The sequence below is a fragment of the Euphorbia lathyris genome, chromosome 2 (genome assembly GCF_963576675.1).
Source record: "Euphorbia lathyris chromosome 2, ddEupLath1.1, whole genome shotgun sequence".
NCBI lineage: Eukaryota > Viridiplantae > Streptophyta > Magnoliopsida > Malpighiales > Euphorbiaceae > Euphorbia > Euphorbia lathyris.
The window spans coordinates 85924737-85947460 of record NC_088911.1 but is presented as its reverse complement, the minus strand read 5'-3'; the positions used below and the strand labels follow the sequence as shown (position 1 = coordinate 85947460).

The following is a 22724-nucleotide window of genomic DNA, read 5'->3' as shown; positions in this document are numbered from 1 at the left end:
CTTGCCTAGGTATACAAATCCAGTACAAATAACAAAATGCACCAAAATAAATAAAGAACGAGCACAAAAATCAAATGTACCATAACTAAAACATAAAGAACTTGAACAAGCTGACAGAAGTTTACAATTAGTTTCAAAAAGGACACTAACTTATGTGACTTTATTTATTTAAACATTCTTCTACCTGCCATTGAATAATCTGAATTCCAAAATATAATTCTTGCTCTCATTTCGAAAGGAAAATAAGAATTTAAACAAGAATTAAGCAGATAACAATCTCCGAAAACATATGCTAGAAGTTGATAATCCATCCTTCATGTTACAGGAATCAAGTATATCATGGACCACTAGTTACTGTACATAACATATCTGTATTTTGTAATTGAACATTAGTTTTAGTAACCACCAACATTTTCTCCACACAACAGAATACAACTCACTTAATCATCAGCTTGGTAACCACCACCATCATCTTCATGGTTGTTCACCCTTTCACATTCATCAATCCACTCACTATATACGTCTATGGCTTCAGTTAAGGCTGCAAAAACACAATGTACAAAAAGTTAGTTCAACTCCAATAGTCTATATATATATATGTAAATAATCTCATCATGCATGTATCTTTTTTTATATCCACTCCTTGCAACAAAGAGCAAAAGACTATTTCACGAAGTGGAGGTAAGAGTTATTGAATTCAAATCGCCCTCTTCAATCCCCAATTATATATATATAAAGCATTCTTTCCCACTCCCTCGGGCAACTATTTCGTTAGTACGTGCAGCTAAAATTAGTAACTGATTTGATATGGTCATTTTTACATATCACCATCATCATTTGGAGAAAGTAATGCCCACATCAGATACTAGCATATGGCCACATCAAGTTATTTCTCTCTCTAAATACCGGAAGGGATTGTGTGTAGTTTACAGCTGGCATGATAGTTACCTGGGGGCGAATTTTTAAATTTTTTTTTTCTTTTTTTTTTCGGGCAAGCATGTATTTTTTATTGGAATCAAAGGGGGCTTAATGTGTCCAATTAACAAAGTCAAAGAGTTTAATACATCTAATTGAAAGTTTAGAGGCTTTATGTGTAGAATCTGCAAAGTTTGGTTGGTTGGGAGTAGGGTTGCAACTGGGGTGGGGATTCGCCCCAACGAGGACAAGGAATCCCCATGGGTAAGGAGGGGGAAAAATATATAACTTTTGTTCTATTCAAATATGTGAAGGGCTAAATAAATTATTTACCCTATATATAATATATATATGTATATAGCTTTTAATATTTTTGAACTTATAATTACTTATTTTGTAGCCTACAAGTGGATGACCCGAATCTCGAAGAATTGAGCATTGGGAGAAAGGAAGACATAGTACTTTGGATCCCCATCAGGACGGGGACGATTTTGTCCCCATTTCATCAACGGAGACAGGGATGGGGATTCCTCATCTAGGAGGGGACGGGGATGGGGGAGTAGTCTCCATCCCTACCCTGCCCCATTTGCTATCCTAGTTGGGAGGAGGGCTCAGGTCAGGATGCTTTATTCTATAGTTATAGTTATATATATAGCAACAACTTCTCCTTCAAACAGGTTTGAACCCAGATATTACTTCAGCCAATAAAAGCTAGCAACAGAGATAGGTATTTCAGAACTTCCAGATGTACCCTCGTTTTGCAATAGGAAGCCCTCACAAACTCTAAAGCATCCATATATTGATTTGTACAATTCAGTCTAGAAGAAAGAAAATATTTACCTGTGATAGTTGTGCTAAAGCTCTCTTGACAAATCCCACATATAGCCTCACCAATCAAATTCTTCATATCACTGAAGCCATAGATAAGTGAAGAAAACAAATTACCCTTCCATTTATGTATATAGACGAAACAAGTAAATATATTGCTGGTATGCCACACCATTTCCAACATATCCCTATACTAATTAATAATTATCCACATCAATACCATATCCCCATATTTAAAGATTCCTATAATCCGTTTATAATTCCAGCTAAAAAGCACACCTTCTCTAACCTTAGAAGAGTAGCAAGGGTTATACAGAATGCAATTGGTATAGGTTTGTTATTTGAAGACCATTTTTTTATAATTGTGGAATTTTTGAAGAGACTAACTTTTGAATTAAATTTAAGACCTCCCTCCTCTACGTTGTCTAAATATACCAACTGAGATACAAACAATTAATATCTTATTTGTAAGACAACTTTAGTTTAAGGCTTGTTAGATAATCCCATTCAACAATTGAAATTAATAAAATATTAAAATATAACTATAAACTACTTGCTAATTGTTAGCTTGTTTTCATAACACCACTTAAAAATCAAAGTTAAAAAATTAGTAATCAGACAAAGCAAATAAATTGAAAGAATTTCTTCAAGCTAAATAATGGGAGTTCCAATATTGATTCGTCATACTTCATGAACAGATTTAAAAATTGGCAGAAAAATAGCTAGGTGGGAAATAACTTCAACAGCTCGAGGCATCGAAATTGAAAATAAAAATGATATATATATATGGTTCTATTGGTGTTGATCTTTCGTGTTTTGCAATAAGAAAACAAATTAAAGTAGGTTTTTACAATTAAACAATAATTAGAAAAATACAAAAAATACTTCCCGATTTTCTATTTCAAAAAATTTATATATTACACATTAAACTACACATAGTTACTAAAGGTGTATGGAGTGGAGCCTAAGCGCACACCTAAGCGACACAAGGCACACTAAAGAATAAAAAATATATTAAATCATGAATGACAATAATTAACATTTAAGAAGTGTTCATAGTTATTAAAGGCGCATGGCGCACTAAGGCGCAAGGGGTCCTGGAGCCTTGGCGCATGGCGCACGGCGATGGCGCGCGCCATAGCGAGACAAGGCGCACTTACAAAAATAAAAATTATAAAACTATAAAACTAACATAAAAATGCAATGAATACTAAATCATGAGAATATCTTAAGCATAAATAAATTTAAAATGCAAAATAAACCCCATATTAGCAAACTTTAAAGTTGAATACTAATTCCTAAGTTCTACTCCTAATCAAAACTCTCCAAATCCATCACTCCTCATCATCACTATCACACTCCTCGTCTAAAGCATCATCATCAAACTGATCCTCTTCATCCTCGTCAACAAACTCAGTTTCTTCTTCCTCCTCATCTCGAACAACTACATGGGATTTTCCTCGATCCTTGGAAGATGATACTTTAGCCTTTTTTCCTACTCTTCTAGTGTTATATGCACTCTCTTCAACTCCAGCAGCCTTACCAACTAAACCCCATGTTAGAGTATCATTTTTCAAACACGAGTTCATCTTCAACTCTTCAAATGACTCTGTCTCTTGGTCTTCTAATTAGTTTAAAACATATAATCTCTCTCCTCTTTAATACTTTTTGTTAATAGAACATGTGCTCCATCCCAGATATATAAGAAAAACTGCCCATAACTGCCTCTAACTGCCAAGGCGCGCCTTAGTGCGCCTTTGGCAATTGCATTTGGCGCACAATGGCGCACCAGGCGCGCGCCATGGCGATTGCGCCTCGCCATGGGGCTGCCATGGCGCTAAGGCCTGCGCCTGGTGCGCCGCGCGCCTTAGGCGCGCCTTTAATAACTATGGAAGTGTTCAATTCTAAAGTGAAACAAATACTAAACCATATTCATAATCTTAATCTTAATCATAAATTATAACATGCAATGCAATAAATCCCAAGTTAACTCCAACGCTTCCATAATTATAATTCACAATAATATATTCTAAAGTTCAACCAAATCCGAAGTTAACTAATAACTACTATTCATCAAGAGTCTCCATATTTATCACTTCTCAGTATCACCAACATCAACAAATTCATCTTCAAGGTTCTCATCCTGATAGTTTGATCTTCGATGATTTCCAACTTCCAACTTCATCTTCAACTTCAAGTTCTTTTCTTCTACATATTTCATGTTTGTACTTTTTTCTTCCTTAATGTCTTCAACAACATTCTTTCTTTTTCTTTATTGTTCATTTGTTTATCTTCCTTGTTTATTAAGTTAAAGAGGCGCACCTCTTATAACAACGAAAAGCACACAAAGTCGTGCATAGGCATGAGCCTTTGAAACAGAGCCCAACTTTGGCATTCTGAGGTGCTAAACCTAGGGCCCCGTGAACCTGAGGCATGCCTTTAAAAGCTATGATTTCAATTGGAAACTAAAAAGATGTAATCATTATCCTTATCATAATGAAAAGACTAATAATGGAAATTCCACACCCCACACTCCCCCTACCTCCAAAAAATAAAATAGGTGATATATCTATAAAAAAAAAAAGCAACATAGTTTTTTCACATATTTAGGTAAAACTTACAGGCGACATTCCACACTTGTCCCATGGTTGCAGAAAGGACAACTGAAAACAGTATCAAGCTTGTCCATCCGCTTCTTAGGTGGAGGCTTTGCCCTTGACTTCCTTTTCCCCATTTCTCAACCAAATCTGAGACATATTAGTCAAACTCATCAGTACATATCTGCCACCAAGCATTAAAGAAAACTACTATTACCATCTATATAAACTATAGAAAGTATTCTACCCATTTATCAAGGATATTATATATCCAAGACCTAAGCCATCATTAACTCTGCTATTTAATGAATGCCATAACTAATCAATGCCATCGGCATCTTTCTTACAATAATCATAGAATAAACTAAAAGCATTACTTAATATGTCCTAATTTCATTAGATTTTGATGTCGAGGGAAATACACCTATATTAAGGGCGGTAAGGTAAGCATATAATCATCTTAAACAGCACGCAGAAAACAACTGTTCTTCGAAAGAAAAGTCGCAAAAAGGAGGACAATTATGCATTGTTAGGAGTAAATGAACTCGATTCAAGGCAGATACAGATAAACCCTAGAAAAAAAAAGGCAGGAGTTCTAAAAAATGGTAATCATTAATTGAATATCACGAAGGAATTCGAGTTTGAAGGATGAGTTACAGAAAACCTAATTCAAGAACCCAAATTAAAATGGAATCGTACCTTAATGAGACCAGAGAAACCGATATCCAATTATCGATTGAGATAGAAGATAACTTTATTTGAGGGTGGAAACCTTTTATAACCCCGAATTTTCTGTCCCTTGCCGCAAACCGGCACAACAGTTCATCAAAACGACATCATATTAAACTGAAAATCAAGTGCCTAGAGTTTTAAAATGATGTCACGATACCACTCAACTCCAATTTGTCTCAATTAGGTAGTTACACCGAGTGGTTAAAAGATGTCGGAATAATTATATAGGTAACACGTCAATATGAGTCAATATAAATTTCTGATCGAAATGAAATGTGACAGCCATGTGTCGATTATTTTTATGAAAAAAACTAAATTTTATTTATTTTTTCCATAAAAATTTCCCGTCCCTGGATTCCCCGACCCATCGGGGCCCCGAGTATTCCCTGTCCCAGTTGCATCCCTATAGCCAGGTGACGCATACATGGATGTATGGCTGGGTGGAGAAACTGGATTGGACCGAATATCCGAATAAAAAGATCCAGAATTGCACCGAAAATGTTGACTTTTTTCAAAGAACTGAAGCGAACTAGATTGTTGACTTTTTGTTACGGAACTGGACCGAACTGGACTGAAATTATCCAAAACTGGACCGATAACCAAATTGGATTGGATTGGACCGAAATGGATTGAAAGAACTGAAGATTTATCATATTAAATTTATAGTTTATATATGAAGTTTTATTTTTTTCTATTTAGTGAAGTGTCGAATTTCCTATTTTTATTTAAGGTAGGTTGTATTTTCTATTCTTATTTAAGGTAGGTTATAATTATTTGGGTGATTTAAGATAGGTTATATTTCCTATTCTTATTTAAGGTAGGTTAGAATTATTAGAGTGATGATTTGTTAGACCAACTGTATTTTTCTTGTCTCATTTCCTATTTAAGAGATCCAGCTTGTACTAATTGATTATGGAATTTGTTAATGAAATCTTTTTTTTTCTTATATATTTTTCTCTCTATTCTCTCTGTTTCTCATTCTTTTTTCTTCCTATTCTAAAATCCTAGTTCTGACATCATCTTCTCTATTTCCTCTCTAAAGCGAAATCTAATTATTTGCAATTTTAGTTTCGGGTATTGTTTCTCCTACTATTTCTTTTGGTTGTTGGTTAAATCCTAAAATTTGTGTACATATGACAATTTAGATCAATTAATTTGGTAGTGTTTGACTTTAGTCAAATTTTGATTTCTGTTATTGAATTTTAACTCGTTAGAATCTGGTCAAGTTTTTTCTGCTATTGTACTTTAATTTGTTGTTATTTAGCTTAAATTGTGCATTTCTTAAGATTTGTGTGTATTAAGATGTTAAAATTGTTAATCTTGAAACTATGTTATCCATTTGTTCTTTAGCAACTCGGTTCACCAATTACTTTATTTAGGTTGAAATTAATATTTGGTATTGTAAACACATGTTATTTATTTTGATTAAGAATTTTATATATTTATTATCTTGTAAATTATATTTTTAATTTATTTTTGGTAAAAGTTTAGGTATTTTACTATTTGACTCATCAAATAACTGTACTGGATTGGATCGGAACCGAATCTCCGAATCGGACCGGACCAGAATTTTCAATCCAATTCTAGAGATTCATTTTTAGGAATTTTCAAGGTTCAATCCAATCCTGGAGATTCTTGAATCCCCGAACTGGACCGAACTGTGCCCAGCTCCATGTATCGTTTCGATCAGAGATCTGAGTTGATTCATATTGATGTGTCACCTATGTCGTCATTTCGATGCTTTTTAATCAATGAAATCGTCAGAGTGATCTAATTGAGGCAAAACTAAAAGTTGAGTGACTATTTTAAGACAACCATATAAGTTCAGTGACCAATGATGCATTTAACCTTTTAATAAATATTAAAAATAAATAGGTATTGAATTGTAAAAATAGTTGAATTTTAACTTAATTAAAACATATAAGTGATTGGAGAATTGAAATTATAAAACACATCTAATAAAAATCTTGTGGATAATCTAGTAAATACAACAAGTCTTGGGAGAGAACGATGTTTGCCCTAACTGAGGATCCTCCATCGGTGCCGCCTGAAACAACCACGATCACTAATTTGCAAGCAACAAAAAGAATATCGTCCTTGAACAAAAATCTTCTGATACTGTAATGGAGTCTCTACTGGAACCTCACGGGTTTACTCATCGAGATTGTATTGAACCTGAATCAGATGGTGAATTGGAAGATGAGGAAGATCCATTATGTCCCTCTATCATGCTGTCTACCTCTGAGAAAAAAGCCATATGGAAACTATGGAATATTTCCCTGATCATTAAGGGTCTTGAAAAGAGAGTAGATTTCCACTTCTTGCAACAAAAAAATTCTACTCTTTTGGATTAAGAAAAATATTGCAACACTAATTGATATGGCAATGACTTTTACATAGCCAAATTTTCAAATGAGAACGAATACCAGAAGACTACATTAGAAGGACCATTCCTAATCTCTGATCATGTTCTTTCCATTCAACTTGGAAGCCGAATCTTGACCATTATGACTCCAAAGTGAATAATATTCTCACTTGGGTGAAATTTCCAGACTTACCTATGGAATATTATAATTTATTGTTCCTCATATAACTTAGGGAGATGGTTGGGATAGTATCACATGTTGACAAAAAAAATATGGCAGCGGAAAGGGGGAAATATGCAAGGGTTTGTTTTGAAATAAACCTGAATAAACCCTTTCTTTCTAAATACAAACTCGGGAATAAAATCCATTACATCGAGTATGAAGGACTGAATAACATTTGTTACGGTTGTGGTATGTATGGTCACTATCTAGAGAATTGCCTCACCAGGTTAAAGAAAAGGGAGAGGAAGTAAATCATAGTCATCCTAGAACTAATCTTGATTTAGTTATTAAGGATGCAATTGCCAATGACCAACATTGTTCACATAGACCTTAATGACCAAATGAATTTGGGCATTCACTATTAGATCTAGACTTATTAAATTTAAACCTTAGCTTTGAATTTCTACTATAAGTTTCTAATAAACTTGGATCTAACGGTTAATCACCAAATACTATATGGTCATTAAGTTCCATATGATCAAAATCGTGCCAATGATTATGGACTGTGGATGATGGTCATGAAACCCGTTCGAATGCATTCAAAAATAGCAAATAAGCATGAGAAGTCCCCTAACATACCTGGCAAAATTGTAGCAGACAAAATAGTATGTTGCCCAAATTTGACGGAGTGTTAGCATAGGACTTGGAGAACCCAAAACATATTTACTCTGGAACCAAATGGAGTAGTGGATATGGCTATAAATGGGTCGAGCCGCTCATGAATGGCTCAGTGTTCGGCTCGATTTATAAATGAGCCGAGCTTGGGCACGGTGAAGCTCGGCTCGAAAGATTGCGAGCATGCTCGATTATAGGTTCATAAACAAGCTCATGAGCAATCTCGATTATAATGTCCATGAACACACTCATGAGCAAGCTTGGTTCAATTATTATGTTAATAATAATATTTCTATAAAGGATGAAATGTAAAACAACATAGTTTTGTGTAAAATTTAGTTTTTTAGCTTCCAAAACTATGTAGTTTTGTGTTAAAGAAATTTCAAATCAATATAATTAATAAGTTGTTCGTGAACGAAGTTCATGAACTGAATTAATAGGCTGCTTGTGAGTAAATCTCGTTAACAAGCTCGCGAACAACTCATGAACAGCTCACGAACAAAATATTAAGCTCGAGCTCAAGCTGAGCTTGTCAATTTTCTGACGAGCCGAACCTCAGCAAGCCAAAGCTCGGCTCGATTACAACCCTAGTAGTGGATCTCATTTCACAGTTCTTAATGCCATTGATGCAAATATGGTCTCGAAGAACAATGACGAAGTCACTATAATCATAGAAGACATTGACTTAGAAAACTCAAGCCATGCTTCCAATATGCTCAATTCGAAGGCTATACTTAAAGAAGTTGAACTTTCTGCTTCAATACAGATCAAAATCTGGCAGGGAAAATGCAACTTCTTCTTAGTCGACTAGTACAAGCATGAAGAAGGTTGCCGATAGATAGAAGACTCATGATTAAAATTTTAAGAGTCAATCTACTAAAACTAGCTCGAGCAAGACTGTGTCCAATGCTAGATCAGCTTCTTGATTACGACTTCTCTTTAACTCTTCCCTTTCTTATAGATTTCTTTTTCTGGAATGTCAGAGATGCGGCGAACATGAATATTTGTTTACACCTAAAATATTTGCTTACGCTTCACAAACCATGTCTGTTTGCGCTTTTGGAAACTAAAGTTGGCGGTGTTGCCACTGATCGTATTGTTAGTAAGTATAAGGGTTGAAACTGTTAGGAAATAGAAAAACGTAGATGCAACAGAAAATAATTTTTTCTCACTAGTGGAAAAAATGCCATTTGCATCGGCCATTGACCGATGCAAAAGCTCTTGATGCAAATGTATTTGCATCGGCCGTTGGCCGATGCAATTGACTGAAGCATTTGCGTCGGCACTTTAAAAGGGCTGATGCAAATGCGTCTCATTTGCGTCGGTCCTTTTAAAAGGCCTACGCAAATGCGGTCTCATTTGCATCATCCCTTTAAAAGGGCTAATGCAAATGATGCTTTTTAATTTAAAATATAATAATTTGGATTGAATGGAGCTCTATAGGGTATCAATAATATGCTATATCACACAGTGAAAAAAAAAAAGAGGAATAGAATATTTATAATATTCATTTACATGAAAGTAGAAATAAGATAACAAAAGATTAATTGAAAAATAAGGATCCAACAAAAAAAACTACAAATGAAATCATTGAGTACCTATAGATTCATGTACGAATAAACAAACAAACCTTCATGAATAAACAAACAAACCTTCGTAGTTACAACATGAATCTATAGGTACTCAATAATCCAAAAGAACCAAGATAAAGCTGTAGAAAACTAGATATTAGTTTTCAAGACGCGCTTTAATTATTGTCTCCTAATCTCTCCTTTGTATATCACTTTCTTCACTCTTCAAGCCATAGATTTTCTTCTTCTTACTTTAAGTTAAAGGGAAAGTTTCTACATAGGCTTCCTTCTCTGTCTTCCATCCCTTTTTTGCAATCTTGGTGCTACATAAAATTTCACTTAACGTAATTAGATTGGTTATGCAGATTCATCTTTGATTAAAAATGTGGACTTCATGTTTGTTTACCAAGTCCAGTTGCCTCTGAAGTTCTCATGACTCTAAGCCGCTACACAGATCCAAGAAACATCCTGAAAACAAAATCCAAATTGAAAGGGAAAGGGAAAAATAAAATTAATGTCCAGATCAAGCTAAGAAATGCAAAGAACAAAAAAAGACTCGAGAAGTAAAATGAAGCATTAAGTTATCAAGAGTTCATAAAAGAAAACTACAAGCATGCAACTAAAACTTCGTGCAACTTGCATTATGGCAATTCCTTTTCTATCATAAATTCATAATAAGCAAATCAGGTTGCTGCTCCAATTGTGTTTGCTCGAACTAATATCCTTGGTTTTCCACATTAGGAATTATTTGCCAAAAAAAAATCGACATGTGTTAAATTAAAAGATGCTTGTCAAATGAATGATACATACCCACAAGGAACATCTCCAACAAGCATCCAATCCCCATCCTTGTCTTCATAAGTGAGTACAAAATTGGATGATCCATCCAGTAACTTGGGACATCTTGTTATGTCTGCTGATGCACTTGATCCTAATTACATATATACTACTATGATCAGACTAATAACATCAATGCTACCACCATAAGCTGAGTTTATCAGCAGGCTACTGAATTTGGCCTCAATCACTTATAATAAGATGATGGATAAATATAAACTACTTTATCATACGCATATAATTGGAGCAAAAGAATATCCTACTTTATCAGTTCCAAGTCTTTGCACCATAAATAGGCATATCATAATCGCCACTGATATCCATATGATCATATCTGCACATCCAAAGCATTAATATTATTTGCTTAACTAAATTTAAAACCAAAATAAACAGCAATATTAGTTACTAGCTAGTTAGAACTTAGTAATTTGTTAGTAGTTTTTTCTTGCAATTAATTAGGAGGGAGTTATTCTGTTTAAGCAGGTTGTTCCTAATAACTAAAACTTGAAATGTCTACGTTAAATTACTGAGGCTCTAACCACTTTGTTAGTAGTCAGAATTTATTCGTTTAAGGCTTGAAGCTGCAACTATGATTAGGTGTTAGTAGACGAGTAAAAGTCAAAAAAACAAACACAATAATATTTAGCAATCAGTAAGAGCAACGAGATCGTCATGAACACAACGAGCCTGAGTGATTCAGACACACAAGGAGCCTCAGTGATTCAGAAACAGAGTCAGTTCCATTCATATAAGATCCAAAAACTTATTATATATTTGAAACAAACTTCAAAAGGAGTTAGGGTTTTATCTACTCACTTTGCCGCCGGTGGCTTCGCGGCACTCGAAACTGCATTTTCCAGAAAATTAGCATCTCTATTTCAAGTCTAGAGCTTTCAGAGACTTAGATCGACGGTCTCTAAGAATCGGCATTTGTTCCGAGCTGTTTCTGTTCTGATCTCTTATGAAATTCGAGAGTCTCCGGGCAACGATAGCGTGAGCTCTATCTGAGATTCTGACGGTGGAAAGCGTAGCCATGGAAAGTTGGGTTTGGTCTTGTGAGAAGGAGAAGAGGGAGATGGAGGCGCTGCAAATGAGAAGGTAACCCTAAAATAAAATATGAATTTATACTTAACTTTTCATTATTTATAAATTTGCCCTAATTAATTACAAAATATCCCATTTCTATTTTATTAATTTTTTAAAATTTATACTAACACCAATTGCATCGGTCTCTTATAAAGGGTCGATGCAAATAATACACTTATTTGCATTGGTCGTTTCAAGAGACCGATGCAAATAATACAATTATTTGCATCGGTCCTTTTTAAGGGGCCAATGCAAATGATTCAATTGATATTTGCAGCTGCCCTTTTAACATGGGCGATGCAAATAATAAAATTATTTGCATCGTCCCTATTAAGGGCCGATGCAAATACTAAATGTCATGACATTTGCATCGGCCCCAAATAAAGGGTCGATGCAAATAGAGCTTTTGCATCGCACTTTTGAAGGACCGATGCAAATGTGTTGATGCAAATGATCATTTTTCCATGTCTATTTCCTTTAAACCAATGATCTTTTAATCATTATTTCATACCAATAGGGTTAAACGTATGTACCTTATTTGAAGAACTATCTACCGTTGCAATGAAGTACCCATGTAGATTTATCAACCTCCTTTCACGAACTAGATCAACCCGATATCAACACGTTCTTAATCAACCTTGAATAGTAACCAAGTGTAGATTGCCTCTAATGGTATCCACATGAACTAAGATACAAATGAACGAGATATGTAATTATTCGAGTAAAGTTCAAGAGAGAATTCTAGCCCCCAAATTAAGTGTTGGCCGAAATTCTTAGTGTATATGGTGTGTGTATGTGCGTGTGTGTGTATATATATTATTTTGTTTTCCTTCCCTAATCCAATTAGGTTAAAATAGTTAATTAGGGGGTGTTTGGTTCACAAGGGGTAAGAGAAAAGGAATCAAGAAAGGGAAACTAAAGGAAATGAAAGGAAAGGAATGAGCATTCATACCCCTATGTGTTTGGATATGTTTAGGAAAGGGAATGCAATTCCACCCTATTCCCTTTGTGGATGTTTGATTCAAATAGGGAATCAAAACTATTTTTTTTAATTTCATATATAATCAAAAAAAAATTCAACTCTCCTACCAAAAAAAAAATCAACTCTACTATAGTTTCCATAAAACGTGAAATAACTTCATATATAATCCAAAACGTCACTCACTTGCTATCCTTATTGATAATAATATAAAGTTCATAAAAATTAAAATTAATCAAAGAAAATGCATAAATATTATATTTAAAAAGAAAATAATTATTTTAAAATAATTAAAAATAAATATTAAAACAGAATAATATGATAAAAGAAAAAAATTTGGTCAAAATTATTTTTCAGGGTAAAAAGGTAAAAATAAATAATTATAAGGATCAAAAGTGATTAATCTAGCGATAAAAAATATAAATAAAAAAAATATAAGGATTAAACAAAAATAAAAAAAGTAAAATTTAGTCAAAAAATATTTTTTTGAGTAAAAAAATTAAAAATATATAACAAAAATGAAATTAATCTAAAGATAAAGAAATGTAAAAATAAAAAAAAATATAGAGACCAAAATAAAAATAAAATAGGGAGTAAAGTAGAATTTTATAAAGAGTGTAGGTTAGAAAGAGAGGGGAAATGGAATAGAAAACCTTAGGGAGAAGTGGGAAAGGAGTTAGGGGTAAATCCAAAACTAAAAAATGGCAAAGGGAATCATTTAATTAGCAAAACAAACACCAACAAAGGGAATGAAGCCTCCCCTTTCCCTTACCCTTTCCTGAAACCCCCAAACCAAACGCCCCCTTAGTATTCTAATTATATTAGGTTAACTAATTAAATAAATAAAAGATAATTACTAATCTAATCTAATATATAAATATAATTAATAATTCTAATTCTAATTCCATTAAAATTTTTATTTCTTTGAGGATAATAATTAGATTTAATTAGTGCTATAATCACATTATATTTACTAATTAAAATATGAATATTATTATTAATTATACTATGTGTGGTGACAAGAAGATGTCCGTGGAGCTCGATAAATCCGCCAGTGGTAATGTTGTAATTGGAACCGATAGAGGAACAATTGTCATTCAGTTGAAAAATGGCACTCATCAGTTTATTGACAATGTTTATTATATTCCAAACATGAAAAGCAATAGTTTGGGTTTGGGATAATTACTTGAGAAAAATTATGAAGTTCATGTGAAGGATCAAAAACTGCTCCTATTGAATTAGAAAAAAGAGTTAATTACACGAGTACCCATGTCAAAAAATAGAATGTTCACAATTAAAATCCAGATGGACGTGGCCAAATTTCTGAAAGCATATGTGAAGAGTTCCCCTTGGCTTTGGCAGCTCAACTTTGGTGGACTGAAAATGATGGGTAAGAAGAAGATGGTAAATGGCTTACCTCCCATTGATCAGCCACATCAATTATATATGTGAAGGATGTCTCGTTGGAAAACAATTCAGAGCCCAAAGGAGTCTATCTCAAGAGCAAAGGCGTCACTCGAGTTTGTTCATACAGATGTGTGGACCACTTGCTCCAATGTCCCTAGCTAAAAATAAATATTTTCTACTTTTCATTGATGATTATAGTAGAAAAACTTGGGTGTATTTTTTAAAGGAAAAATCTCAAGTCTTCATAGCGTTTAAGAAATTCAAACCGCTCGTCGAAAATGAAAGTGGTTGTTTTATGAAGACGATCAGATCAAATAGAGGCAGGGAATATATGTCTAATCCATTCAAACAATTATCTAATGAACATGGAATTCGTCATTTCCTTTCAGTCTCGAGATCACCTCAACAAATTGGTGTCATTGAAAGGAAAAATCGGACGGTGCTAAACATGTGAAAAGCATGTTGAAAAATAAAAATTTGCCAAAGGAGTTATGGGCCAAAGTAGTAGATTGTGATATCTACCTAATGAAAAGATCTCTGGTAGTCAGTGTTTAGGATCAAACACCTCAAGAAGCATGGAGAGGAATAAAGCCCAGTATTTCTCATTTGCGTGTTTTCGGAAGTGTCGCTCATGTTCATGTTCCAGATGAAGAAAGAAGGAAGCTAGATAGTAAAAGCAAGAAATACTTTTTCGTGGGCAACGCTGAACACTTGAAAGGTTAAAAATCTTTGATCCACAAACTCAGAAAATCATCATCAGCGGGGATGTCACCTTTGACGAAGAAACGGTGTGGGACTAGAGTGTCGATAAAGATCAGAACTACATTTTGTATACTTTCAGTATGGATAAAAACAATGATCAAAAGGAACCAATCATGACAAAAACACAACATCCAGTTCAAGAGTACATGCCACTACAAGAGACAGTTCGAAGGACATGAGTCCAAGAGAAATACCTCAAAAGTTCAAACGTGTTGAAGATCTTTATGACGTAATAAGAAATCTTGGTGATGAGTTAACTCTTTATTGTCATTTTGTTGACAATGAACCTATAGATGTAGAAGAAGCCATGAAAGATGAACAGTGGAGAAACGCCATGATAGAGGAGATCAGAGCGATTGAAAAGAACAAAACATGGGAGTTGACCTCCCTTACAGCTTGTCAAAAACCCATCAGTGCTGAATGGGTGTTCAAAGCAAAGAAGGATGTTAAAGGTGAACTTGTCAGGCATAAAACTAAACTGGTGGCAAAAGGGTTCAGTCAATGATCTGGCATTGACTACAATGAAGTGTTCTCCCCTGTTGCAAGAATGGAGAGCATAAGACTTGTGATCTCAGTAGCTGCTCAACACGGGTGAAAAATACATCAAATGGATGTAAAATCAGCTTTCTTGAATGGATATCTGGAGGAGGAAATTTATATCCAGCAACCACATGGGTATGTTGTCAAAGGCCAAGAAGATAAAGTGCTAAAATTGAACAATATATTATATGGTCTCAAACAAGCACCACGAGACTGGAATAGACGTATTGACAAATATTTTCAAGAAAACGATCTTGTCAAATGCCCGCATGAATATGCCCTGTATGCAAAAGTGAAAGATGGAGATATGTTGTTGGTTTGTTTATACGTTGATGATCTTATCTTTACATGGAATAATCCACAAATGTTTAAAGATTTCAAGAAGATAATGGCTCGTGAATTTGAGATGACTGACATTGGTCTGATGTCCTATTATCTTGGCATTGGGATGAATTAGAATAAAGATGAAATATTCATTTGTCAAAGTGGCTTCACAAAGGAGACCTTGAAGAAGTTCAAGATGGAAAATTGCAATTCCGTGAATACACTAGTCGAATATGGAATGTTTTTTCAGATGGAAGGTAGAGGGCTAAAATAGATTTCCCAAGGTTCGATGGCGCTGATTTAGAGGGCTGATTGTTCAGATGTGAATGTTTTTTCCAAATTGACAACACTCCCCCTGAATCTAAGGTAAAATTAACCTCACTCCACTTGGAAGTTAGAGCACTAGAATGGCACCAGTCATACTTAAAAACCAGGGGAAGGCTTGATGATCCTCCTTGGGATGATTATGTAAAAGCAGTAAAAGGGAGGTTTGGGGAACGAATCTATGAGGACCCTATGGTTGATCTCAAGCGTCTGGTGCAGACGGGAACCCTATTGGAGTACATGGAATCGTATGATATTTGTTCACACAAGGTTTCTTTAACAGAGGAAAATATACTTAGTTGCTTTCTCAGCGGACTAAAGGATGAGATAGGGTATCCTTTGATGATGTTAGGACCCAAAACATTGCAACAGGCTTATGCACTAGCCAGGATGCAAGATGCGTATCTAAACGCTACAAAGGGAGGCAAGATTCAACAAAACAGGACCACCACAGCTTAGACTTCACCATTTGCAACTACCTCTACCCAGAAACCAACACTATTACCCACACCAAATGCCAAACGTTTATCCACCAACCAAGCTTATAATAAACCCCCAATTTTTCAAACACCAAAACCACCATTTCAACCCAAAGCAAGGAGACCAACAGAGGCATAATTAGCGGATAAACGAGCCAAGAATCTTTGCTTCTGGTGCGATGAGAAATTTGTCCCTGGTCATCAATGTAAAAAGAAGTTCCTGCATACCATCATGGTTCAGGAATGCCCTGATGAAGAAGTTGGAGATGAGGAGTTGGCAGAGGGATCAATGGAAATCCCAACTATTTCTTTGTATGCCATGGGAGGATTACACTCTTTGGTTCCATAGACAATGAGGCTTAAAGGTACTCATAAAAAGAAAACTCTACACATCCTTTTGGATTCAGGTAGCACTTTCAACTTCCTTGATCTTACAATTGCTAAGGGTCTGGGTTGTGTGTTGAAGCAGGTTGAGCCCATTAGAATTACAGTTGCTAATGGTCAAGTACTTATATGTAGCTATGTGTGTGAGAAATTTTGCTGGAGTATGCAGGGACATGAGTTCATAGCTAATTTTTTGGTAATGACCTTAGGGGTTGTGAATTGGTTTTAGGTATAGAATGGTTGTTTACACTTGGTGACATTGTATGGAATTTCAAATCTCTGTCCATGACTTTTGAATTGAATGGGTCTAAGCATACATTACAGGGCTTAACAAACACTACAGTCAAGTTCATGTCTGAAAGTAATATGATAAGAATGCTCAACCATGGCCATATTGCCTTCCTAGCCCAAATACAACAAGTCAAAACAGAACCAACAAATATTGATATAGTGCTTGAAGCATTGCAGCCCTTACTTGATGAATTTCAATTCCTTTTCAATAAAATAACTACCCTGCCACCAAAAAGAGGCCATGACCACAAAATTCCTCTTATTGAGGGTGCTACCCTAGTTAACATACGCCCCTATAAACACTCTTTTTTATAAAAAGATATTGTTGAAAAGATGGTACAAGAACTGCTTGACAATGGTACCATTCAACACAGTGTTAGCCCTTATTCTTCCCCAGTGGTTTTAGTAAAGAAAAAGGATAATACTTGGAGAATGTGTATTGATTACAGAGAGTTGAATAGTAAGACATATAAGGATAGGTTTCCTATACTAAATATTGAGGAATTGTTCGATGAATTGCATAATGCAACAGTTTTTACTAAGATTGATCTCACCTCTGGCTATTATCAGATTAGAATGTGTCCAAATGATATCCACAAAACTACTTTTAGGACTCATGAGGGCCATTATGAATTTGTAGTTATGCCGTTTGGTTTAACCAATGCCCCATCGACATTTCAGAGTCTTATGACTGACATTTTTAGGCCTTATTTGAGGAAATATGTGTTAGTTTTCTTTGATGATATATTGGTGTCCAGTCCTGATATGGAGTCACACATTCAACACCTTAGAGCTGTCTTTGTTAAGCTGCAAGAGCACCAGTTGTTAGCTAAGAGGAGTAAATGCACCTTTGGTAGTGATTCAGTAGACTATTTGGGTCATGTTATTCAAAGGGGTGGGGTCTATACTGATCCAAAGAAGATTGAGGCTGTCTCTAATTGGCCAACACCTGTTAACATTAAACAGTTGAGAGGATTTTTGGGTTTAGCAGTATACTGATAGGGGTCAAAAACCCCTATCTTTGGGTACGGTTTTAGGACGGGTTTTAGCGTTATTTAGTTAATAAGCGAGCAATTCTCGCATTTAAATGCTTTTGTGTGAGTTAGTTAGAAATTGGAAACGTTTTACTTACTTTTCGTTGTTTAGGCTCATTTTATGATCAATTTAGGCAAATACGGCCAAAATGGCATACGTATTATAATTCTGTTATCTTTTGAAGCTAATTGATCCGCCAAAAGTCGCACTGAATGAAGCATTTGCTCAAAATAAGCGATTGGCGGGTCAATTTAGCCTTTGGACTAATGTTATCTGGAGTTTTTATGCATGCGCAGGGATAAGTTCGGACAAAAGACGAAATTGTTGGCATTCGGCGACCGCGTGGGGGCGTATCGGGCAAGACTGCTCGACGAACTGGCCTATTTAGGCCAGCTCGCCGAGCAGGCTGTGCCTGCTCGCCGAGCAGGCCCTCAGAGGCCTGCTCGGGCGAGCAGCTCGCCCTGCTCGGCGAGCAGACCTGCGGGAATTGGTCAAAAAGACCAATTTCGCCCCCACGACTTCACGATCGGCCCCACGACTTCCTACCTGCATAAGGACACGAAATAGGTCATCAAAAGGGCCCGAGCCACGCCTATAAATAAGATTTTTCCAATGTAAATTAGACATCTTTCATTAATTGTAAATTACTTTAGCTTTCCCCTTGATTTTCCTCTCCATCTCCTCCATCTTCTTCGACCTCCATTGAAGCTCCTTCAAAGCTGTTCTCGAGGAATATTCAAGGTCCGTCCTTAAGACCTAGGAAGCCGATTGCAGAGTAGACGGGTTCCTTGAAAGGGATTTTCGTATCTCCTTTTACCTTTCCTTGTTTGTACTCTTTGATATAGTCTATGAATCCTAGGCTAATTGTATCCTGTGATATTATTCTTCATCTTTAATAATATTTTAGCTCTTATTTTGTTCTATGCTTAATTGTTTAATCTCTGTCTTACGCTTTATTCAATTGGTTTAACTCATTCAAAAGCCCCAAAATCTAGTAGGCACATATTGCGAGCTGAATTTGACCTAGTCAGAGCCTAGGAGATTGACGACCTCTTAGTTGATTAAGCCCAAATTGCTGAGCCTTAGACCTAGTTTCGGCCTTACAAGGGAATCACGCACTAGGAACTTCAGGAGGGTAAGTAGGGTTAATCGCCTTGAATACAAGTGACTTAGATTAGGTTTTTAATCAATAGAACTAATAACCTAACTTCATTATTATCGTTCACACCATGTCCCTTCGGGTAATTGCATTAGTGAAAGATCGCCTAGGAGTAGTATAACTTAATTAGGAGTAGTTTAACTTAATTAGGCGTAGAATAACTTAGCTAGAATTAGATAACTTAGCTAGGAGTAGTATATTTCAACCTAGGAGTAGATTAACTTAAACAAACAAACTCAAAACCCACAAAGCCTAGATAACACCTGAGACCAAGTAATTCGATACTTGTGGTAAATAAGTCCTGTGGATTGGATACCTGGACTTTCCAGATTTTATTACTTGATAACGACGGGGTACACTTATCCCTTAGTGAGCCTTGCGGTACCGACAACGTCGTGAGGCGCATCAAGTTTTTGGCGCCGTTGCCGGGGATTTATTTCTTCTGCAATATCGAACCAAAGGTGGATTTGTTAGTTTAGGCATTCATTGTAAATATCTTTGTTTATATCATCTATACTTGTTATATTATTTATACTTGTATATACAAATACTTGTCTATTCATACCTAAGTATATATGACCTTTTTATACTTGTTGTTAAGCCCAAAATATACCTAAAATATCATTAACATTTACATCATTTTTTTTACAAATCTGTGTTGTTTATATCTGCTTAGATTAATTTTACTCTCCAATATCTTTCTTTCTTGCAAGGTACCTAAATATTTGGTAAAATCCAAATAGGAACGAAAAATGATCTAAAACAGAAGAAAAACCCTACAAAAGGAGTCAAAGACGACGTAAATCGAAAGCACCAAGTCGAGGACACAAACGAAAGCAAAGAAATGGTTTCGAAAGATATTCCTTCTTCTTCCCTTTTTTCGGAAGAAAAGGAGGATCCGGACAAAATCCCCATTATTTAGAAAAAGTGAGTTTAATTTGAATTTTAGTAATTTATTAAGTTTTAGTAGATTTTCTCATTTTTCAAACTCCGACTTGCTTTTTTTTCTGGTTCTAAGATCAAAATATTCCGACAAATTCTATCTCTCTGAATATCGGAGAACTGAACCAAGAATTCTCTTTCTTGGAAAACTCACCGTGCCGCGACAGCGAATCCCCCACCCGCGGCCGCGACACGCGTGGTTCATATTTCCTCCCTTCGTCCAACGTTCAACTTAATGCTCCCCCATTCACGGCCGAGGATTCCTATCCTCGGTAAGTGCAGAAATTTTGCCAAATGCATTTAACACATGTTGAAATCCAAGAAACGCGTTCGTTCAAGTGGATAAAGACGTCCTTTTACAACGGACACGACTCTTAACCAACGGATACAATTTTTCACAAAGGATACATCACTTCAATCACAACCCTTCAACATCTATAAATAAAGAGTTGATGTTGAGAAAAAAGCAATGTAATGTTATGTAATATAGATATAGAATCAGAGCGTAGAACTAATGTCTAAGTTCTAAGTAAAAACAATTCGAGAGTTAGAAATTAGATTCTGTACAAAACAAGATGAGGTACACATATTGTTTATAGTTTAATTACAACTCAGTAGCGTTTAGACATTGTTCCAGTTTTAGTTTGCATCATGGTAGTGGTCGACCGAATCCCTATTACGAAGTTACAGCGAGAAGATTGAGTAGAGTGTTCGCCCCTGAGCCTGACAACCTCTAAGGAAACCCAAGGAAAGGACTGATCAGCCGTTCACTTGCACGCCCTCGAAGAACTCGATGCTCCATGTTCTCTGTAAACTTGTATCAATTTATTTTTCATCTAATAAAGTCTGTTCTATTCGACAAATCGTTATGCAGCACTTATGGTAACCAATCCAATATAAGTGAGGCTGGTGTTTTCATTAATACGTAGTTAAATTCAAAATCATTACAAGGAAACTTTGTTGAACACTTAGGCAAATTATCATCTCGAAAGAGTTTTAATTTGAGTAAGGGCAACTATCCCGAAAGGGTTTTGTCGCGTTCAAAGCCAATTAATTAGAGGTTCCGTCATTTATTTCATCATCATAATTGATACAAAGTTTAAGTTGTTTTCTTTGCTTAATGCAAATGAATACATTCATTATTTTTCTAAAAGTTCTAAATGTTCCTGTTTTGTAAAATTCATCCCTAAATCAGAAGATCCTTCTAACAATCGATTTATTCTAAATATAAAATCTTATTCCAGCATTTTCAAATACTCAAAGTCCTCAAACTCAATTAAACAATTTTTTTTTCCTAAATTCAATTAGACAAATTTCACTTTTCATTTACAATTAATAGTAAATCTAACAAGTTCGAAATTAATAAATTCAAAAATAAGTTTTTCGTTAAAAAAACGTATCCCTGTGGGATCGATATTTTTATTACTACAAGCGAAACCGTGCACTTGCGGAAATCGCTCAACACTTGTTTATATCTATCGTGTTTTCTCACAACAAGCGTAGTTGTTCATACCTATTCTTATTTATACTTGTTTATATAAACGTATATTTGTATTTGTTAAATTCATCTATACTTATCTGTATGTGCCTGTTTATACCTTTTTATACTTGTTCATTCTTATATCTATGTTTGTTCATATTCTGATTCATACTTATACATACTTATTATCTCTACTAGTCTGTACCATGTACATCAATCTATATCTGTCAATATAAACCAATAGAAATACTTGTATAAAACTGTGCGACCTTGTATGATGTGTATAATTTTCTTTCATAGGAAAAATTTCTGCTTTCATTTATTTCTTGTATTTATCTCTTCTCAGCATATGCCTACAAGATCAGCAAGAATACCGTGTGTCCCTCTTAACCCTGAACTTGAACGTACTCTTCGCAGGAGCAAACAGATTGGAAAACTGAAGCAAGATGAGATCATCGAGCCTATCAAGATGATTGACAATGAACGGAACACTGAGAACACCGGGCCAGAAAATGACACTCGTCTGATGAGTGAGATCCTGGCACCACACCGACACCAGCATTTGTCCAGCATTGCCGCTCCAAATATTCCGGCCAATACATACGAAATCAAGTCCGGTATAATTCACTTGATCCAACAGACCGGATTGTTTGGAGGGGAAGCACATGAGAGCCCGAATGATCATCTGGATCGCTTCCTAATGTGCGCAGACACTGCGAGAACAAATGGTGTTCCCCAAGATGCTGCTAGGCTGAAGTTGTTCCCATTTTCTCTAACTGGGAAAGCTTTGGAATGGCTAAGAACACTGGAGCCCGGATCAATCACGACTTGGGCAGGATTGGAGAAGGA

General features: G+C 35.4%; 1 protein-coding gene and 1 long non-coding RNA gene across 2 annotated transcripts; both read right to left on the bottom strand.

Moving 5' to 3' along the window:
• Positions 1-200: 200 nt before the first annotated feature.
• On the bottom strand, positions 201-5171 carry LOC136218818 (transcription elongation factor 1 homolog). Its single transcript, XM_066005934.1, has 4 exons — positions 5040-5171; positions 4365-4490; positions 1756-1826; positions 201-541 (listed from the first exon to the last, which is right to left on the bottom strand). The coding sequence occupies exons 2-4, from the start codon at positions 4475-4477 to the stop codon at positions 441-443; spliced, it is 285 nt and encodes a 94-aa protein (XP_065862006.1). The 5' UTR covers positions 4478-4490; positions 5040-5171; the 3' UTR covers positions 201-440.
• A 4533-nt stretch (positions 5172-9704) lies between these two features.
• On the bottom strand, positions 9705-11824 carry LOC136218817 (uncharacterized). Its single transcript, XR_010683942.1, has 5 exons — positions 11500-11824; positions 10947-11017; positions 10657-10777; positions 10253-10314; positions 9705-10169 (listed from the first exon to the last, which is right to left on the bottom strand). It is a non-coding gene; the product is annotated as an uncharacterized lncRNA (long non-coding RNA).
• Between the last annotated feature and the right edge of the window lie 10900 nt (positions 11825-22724).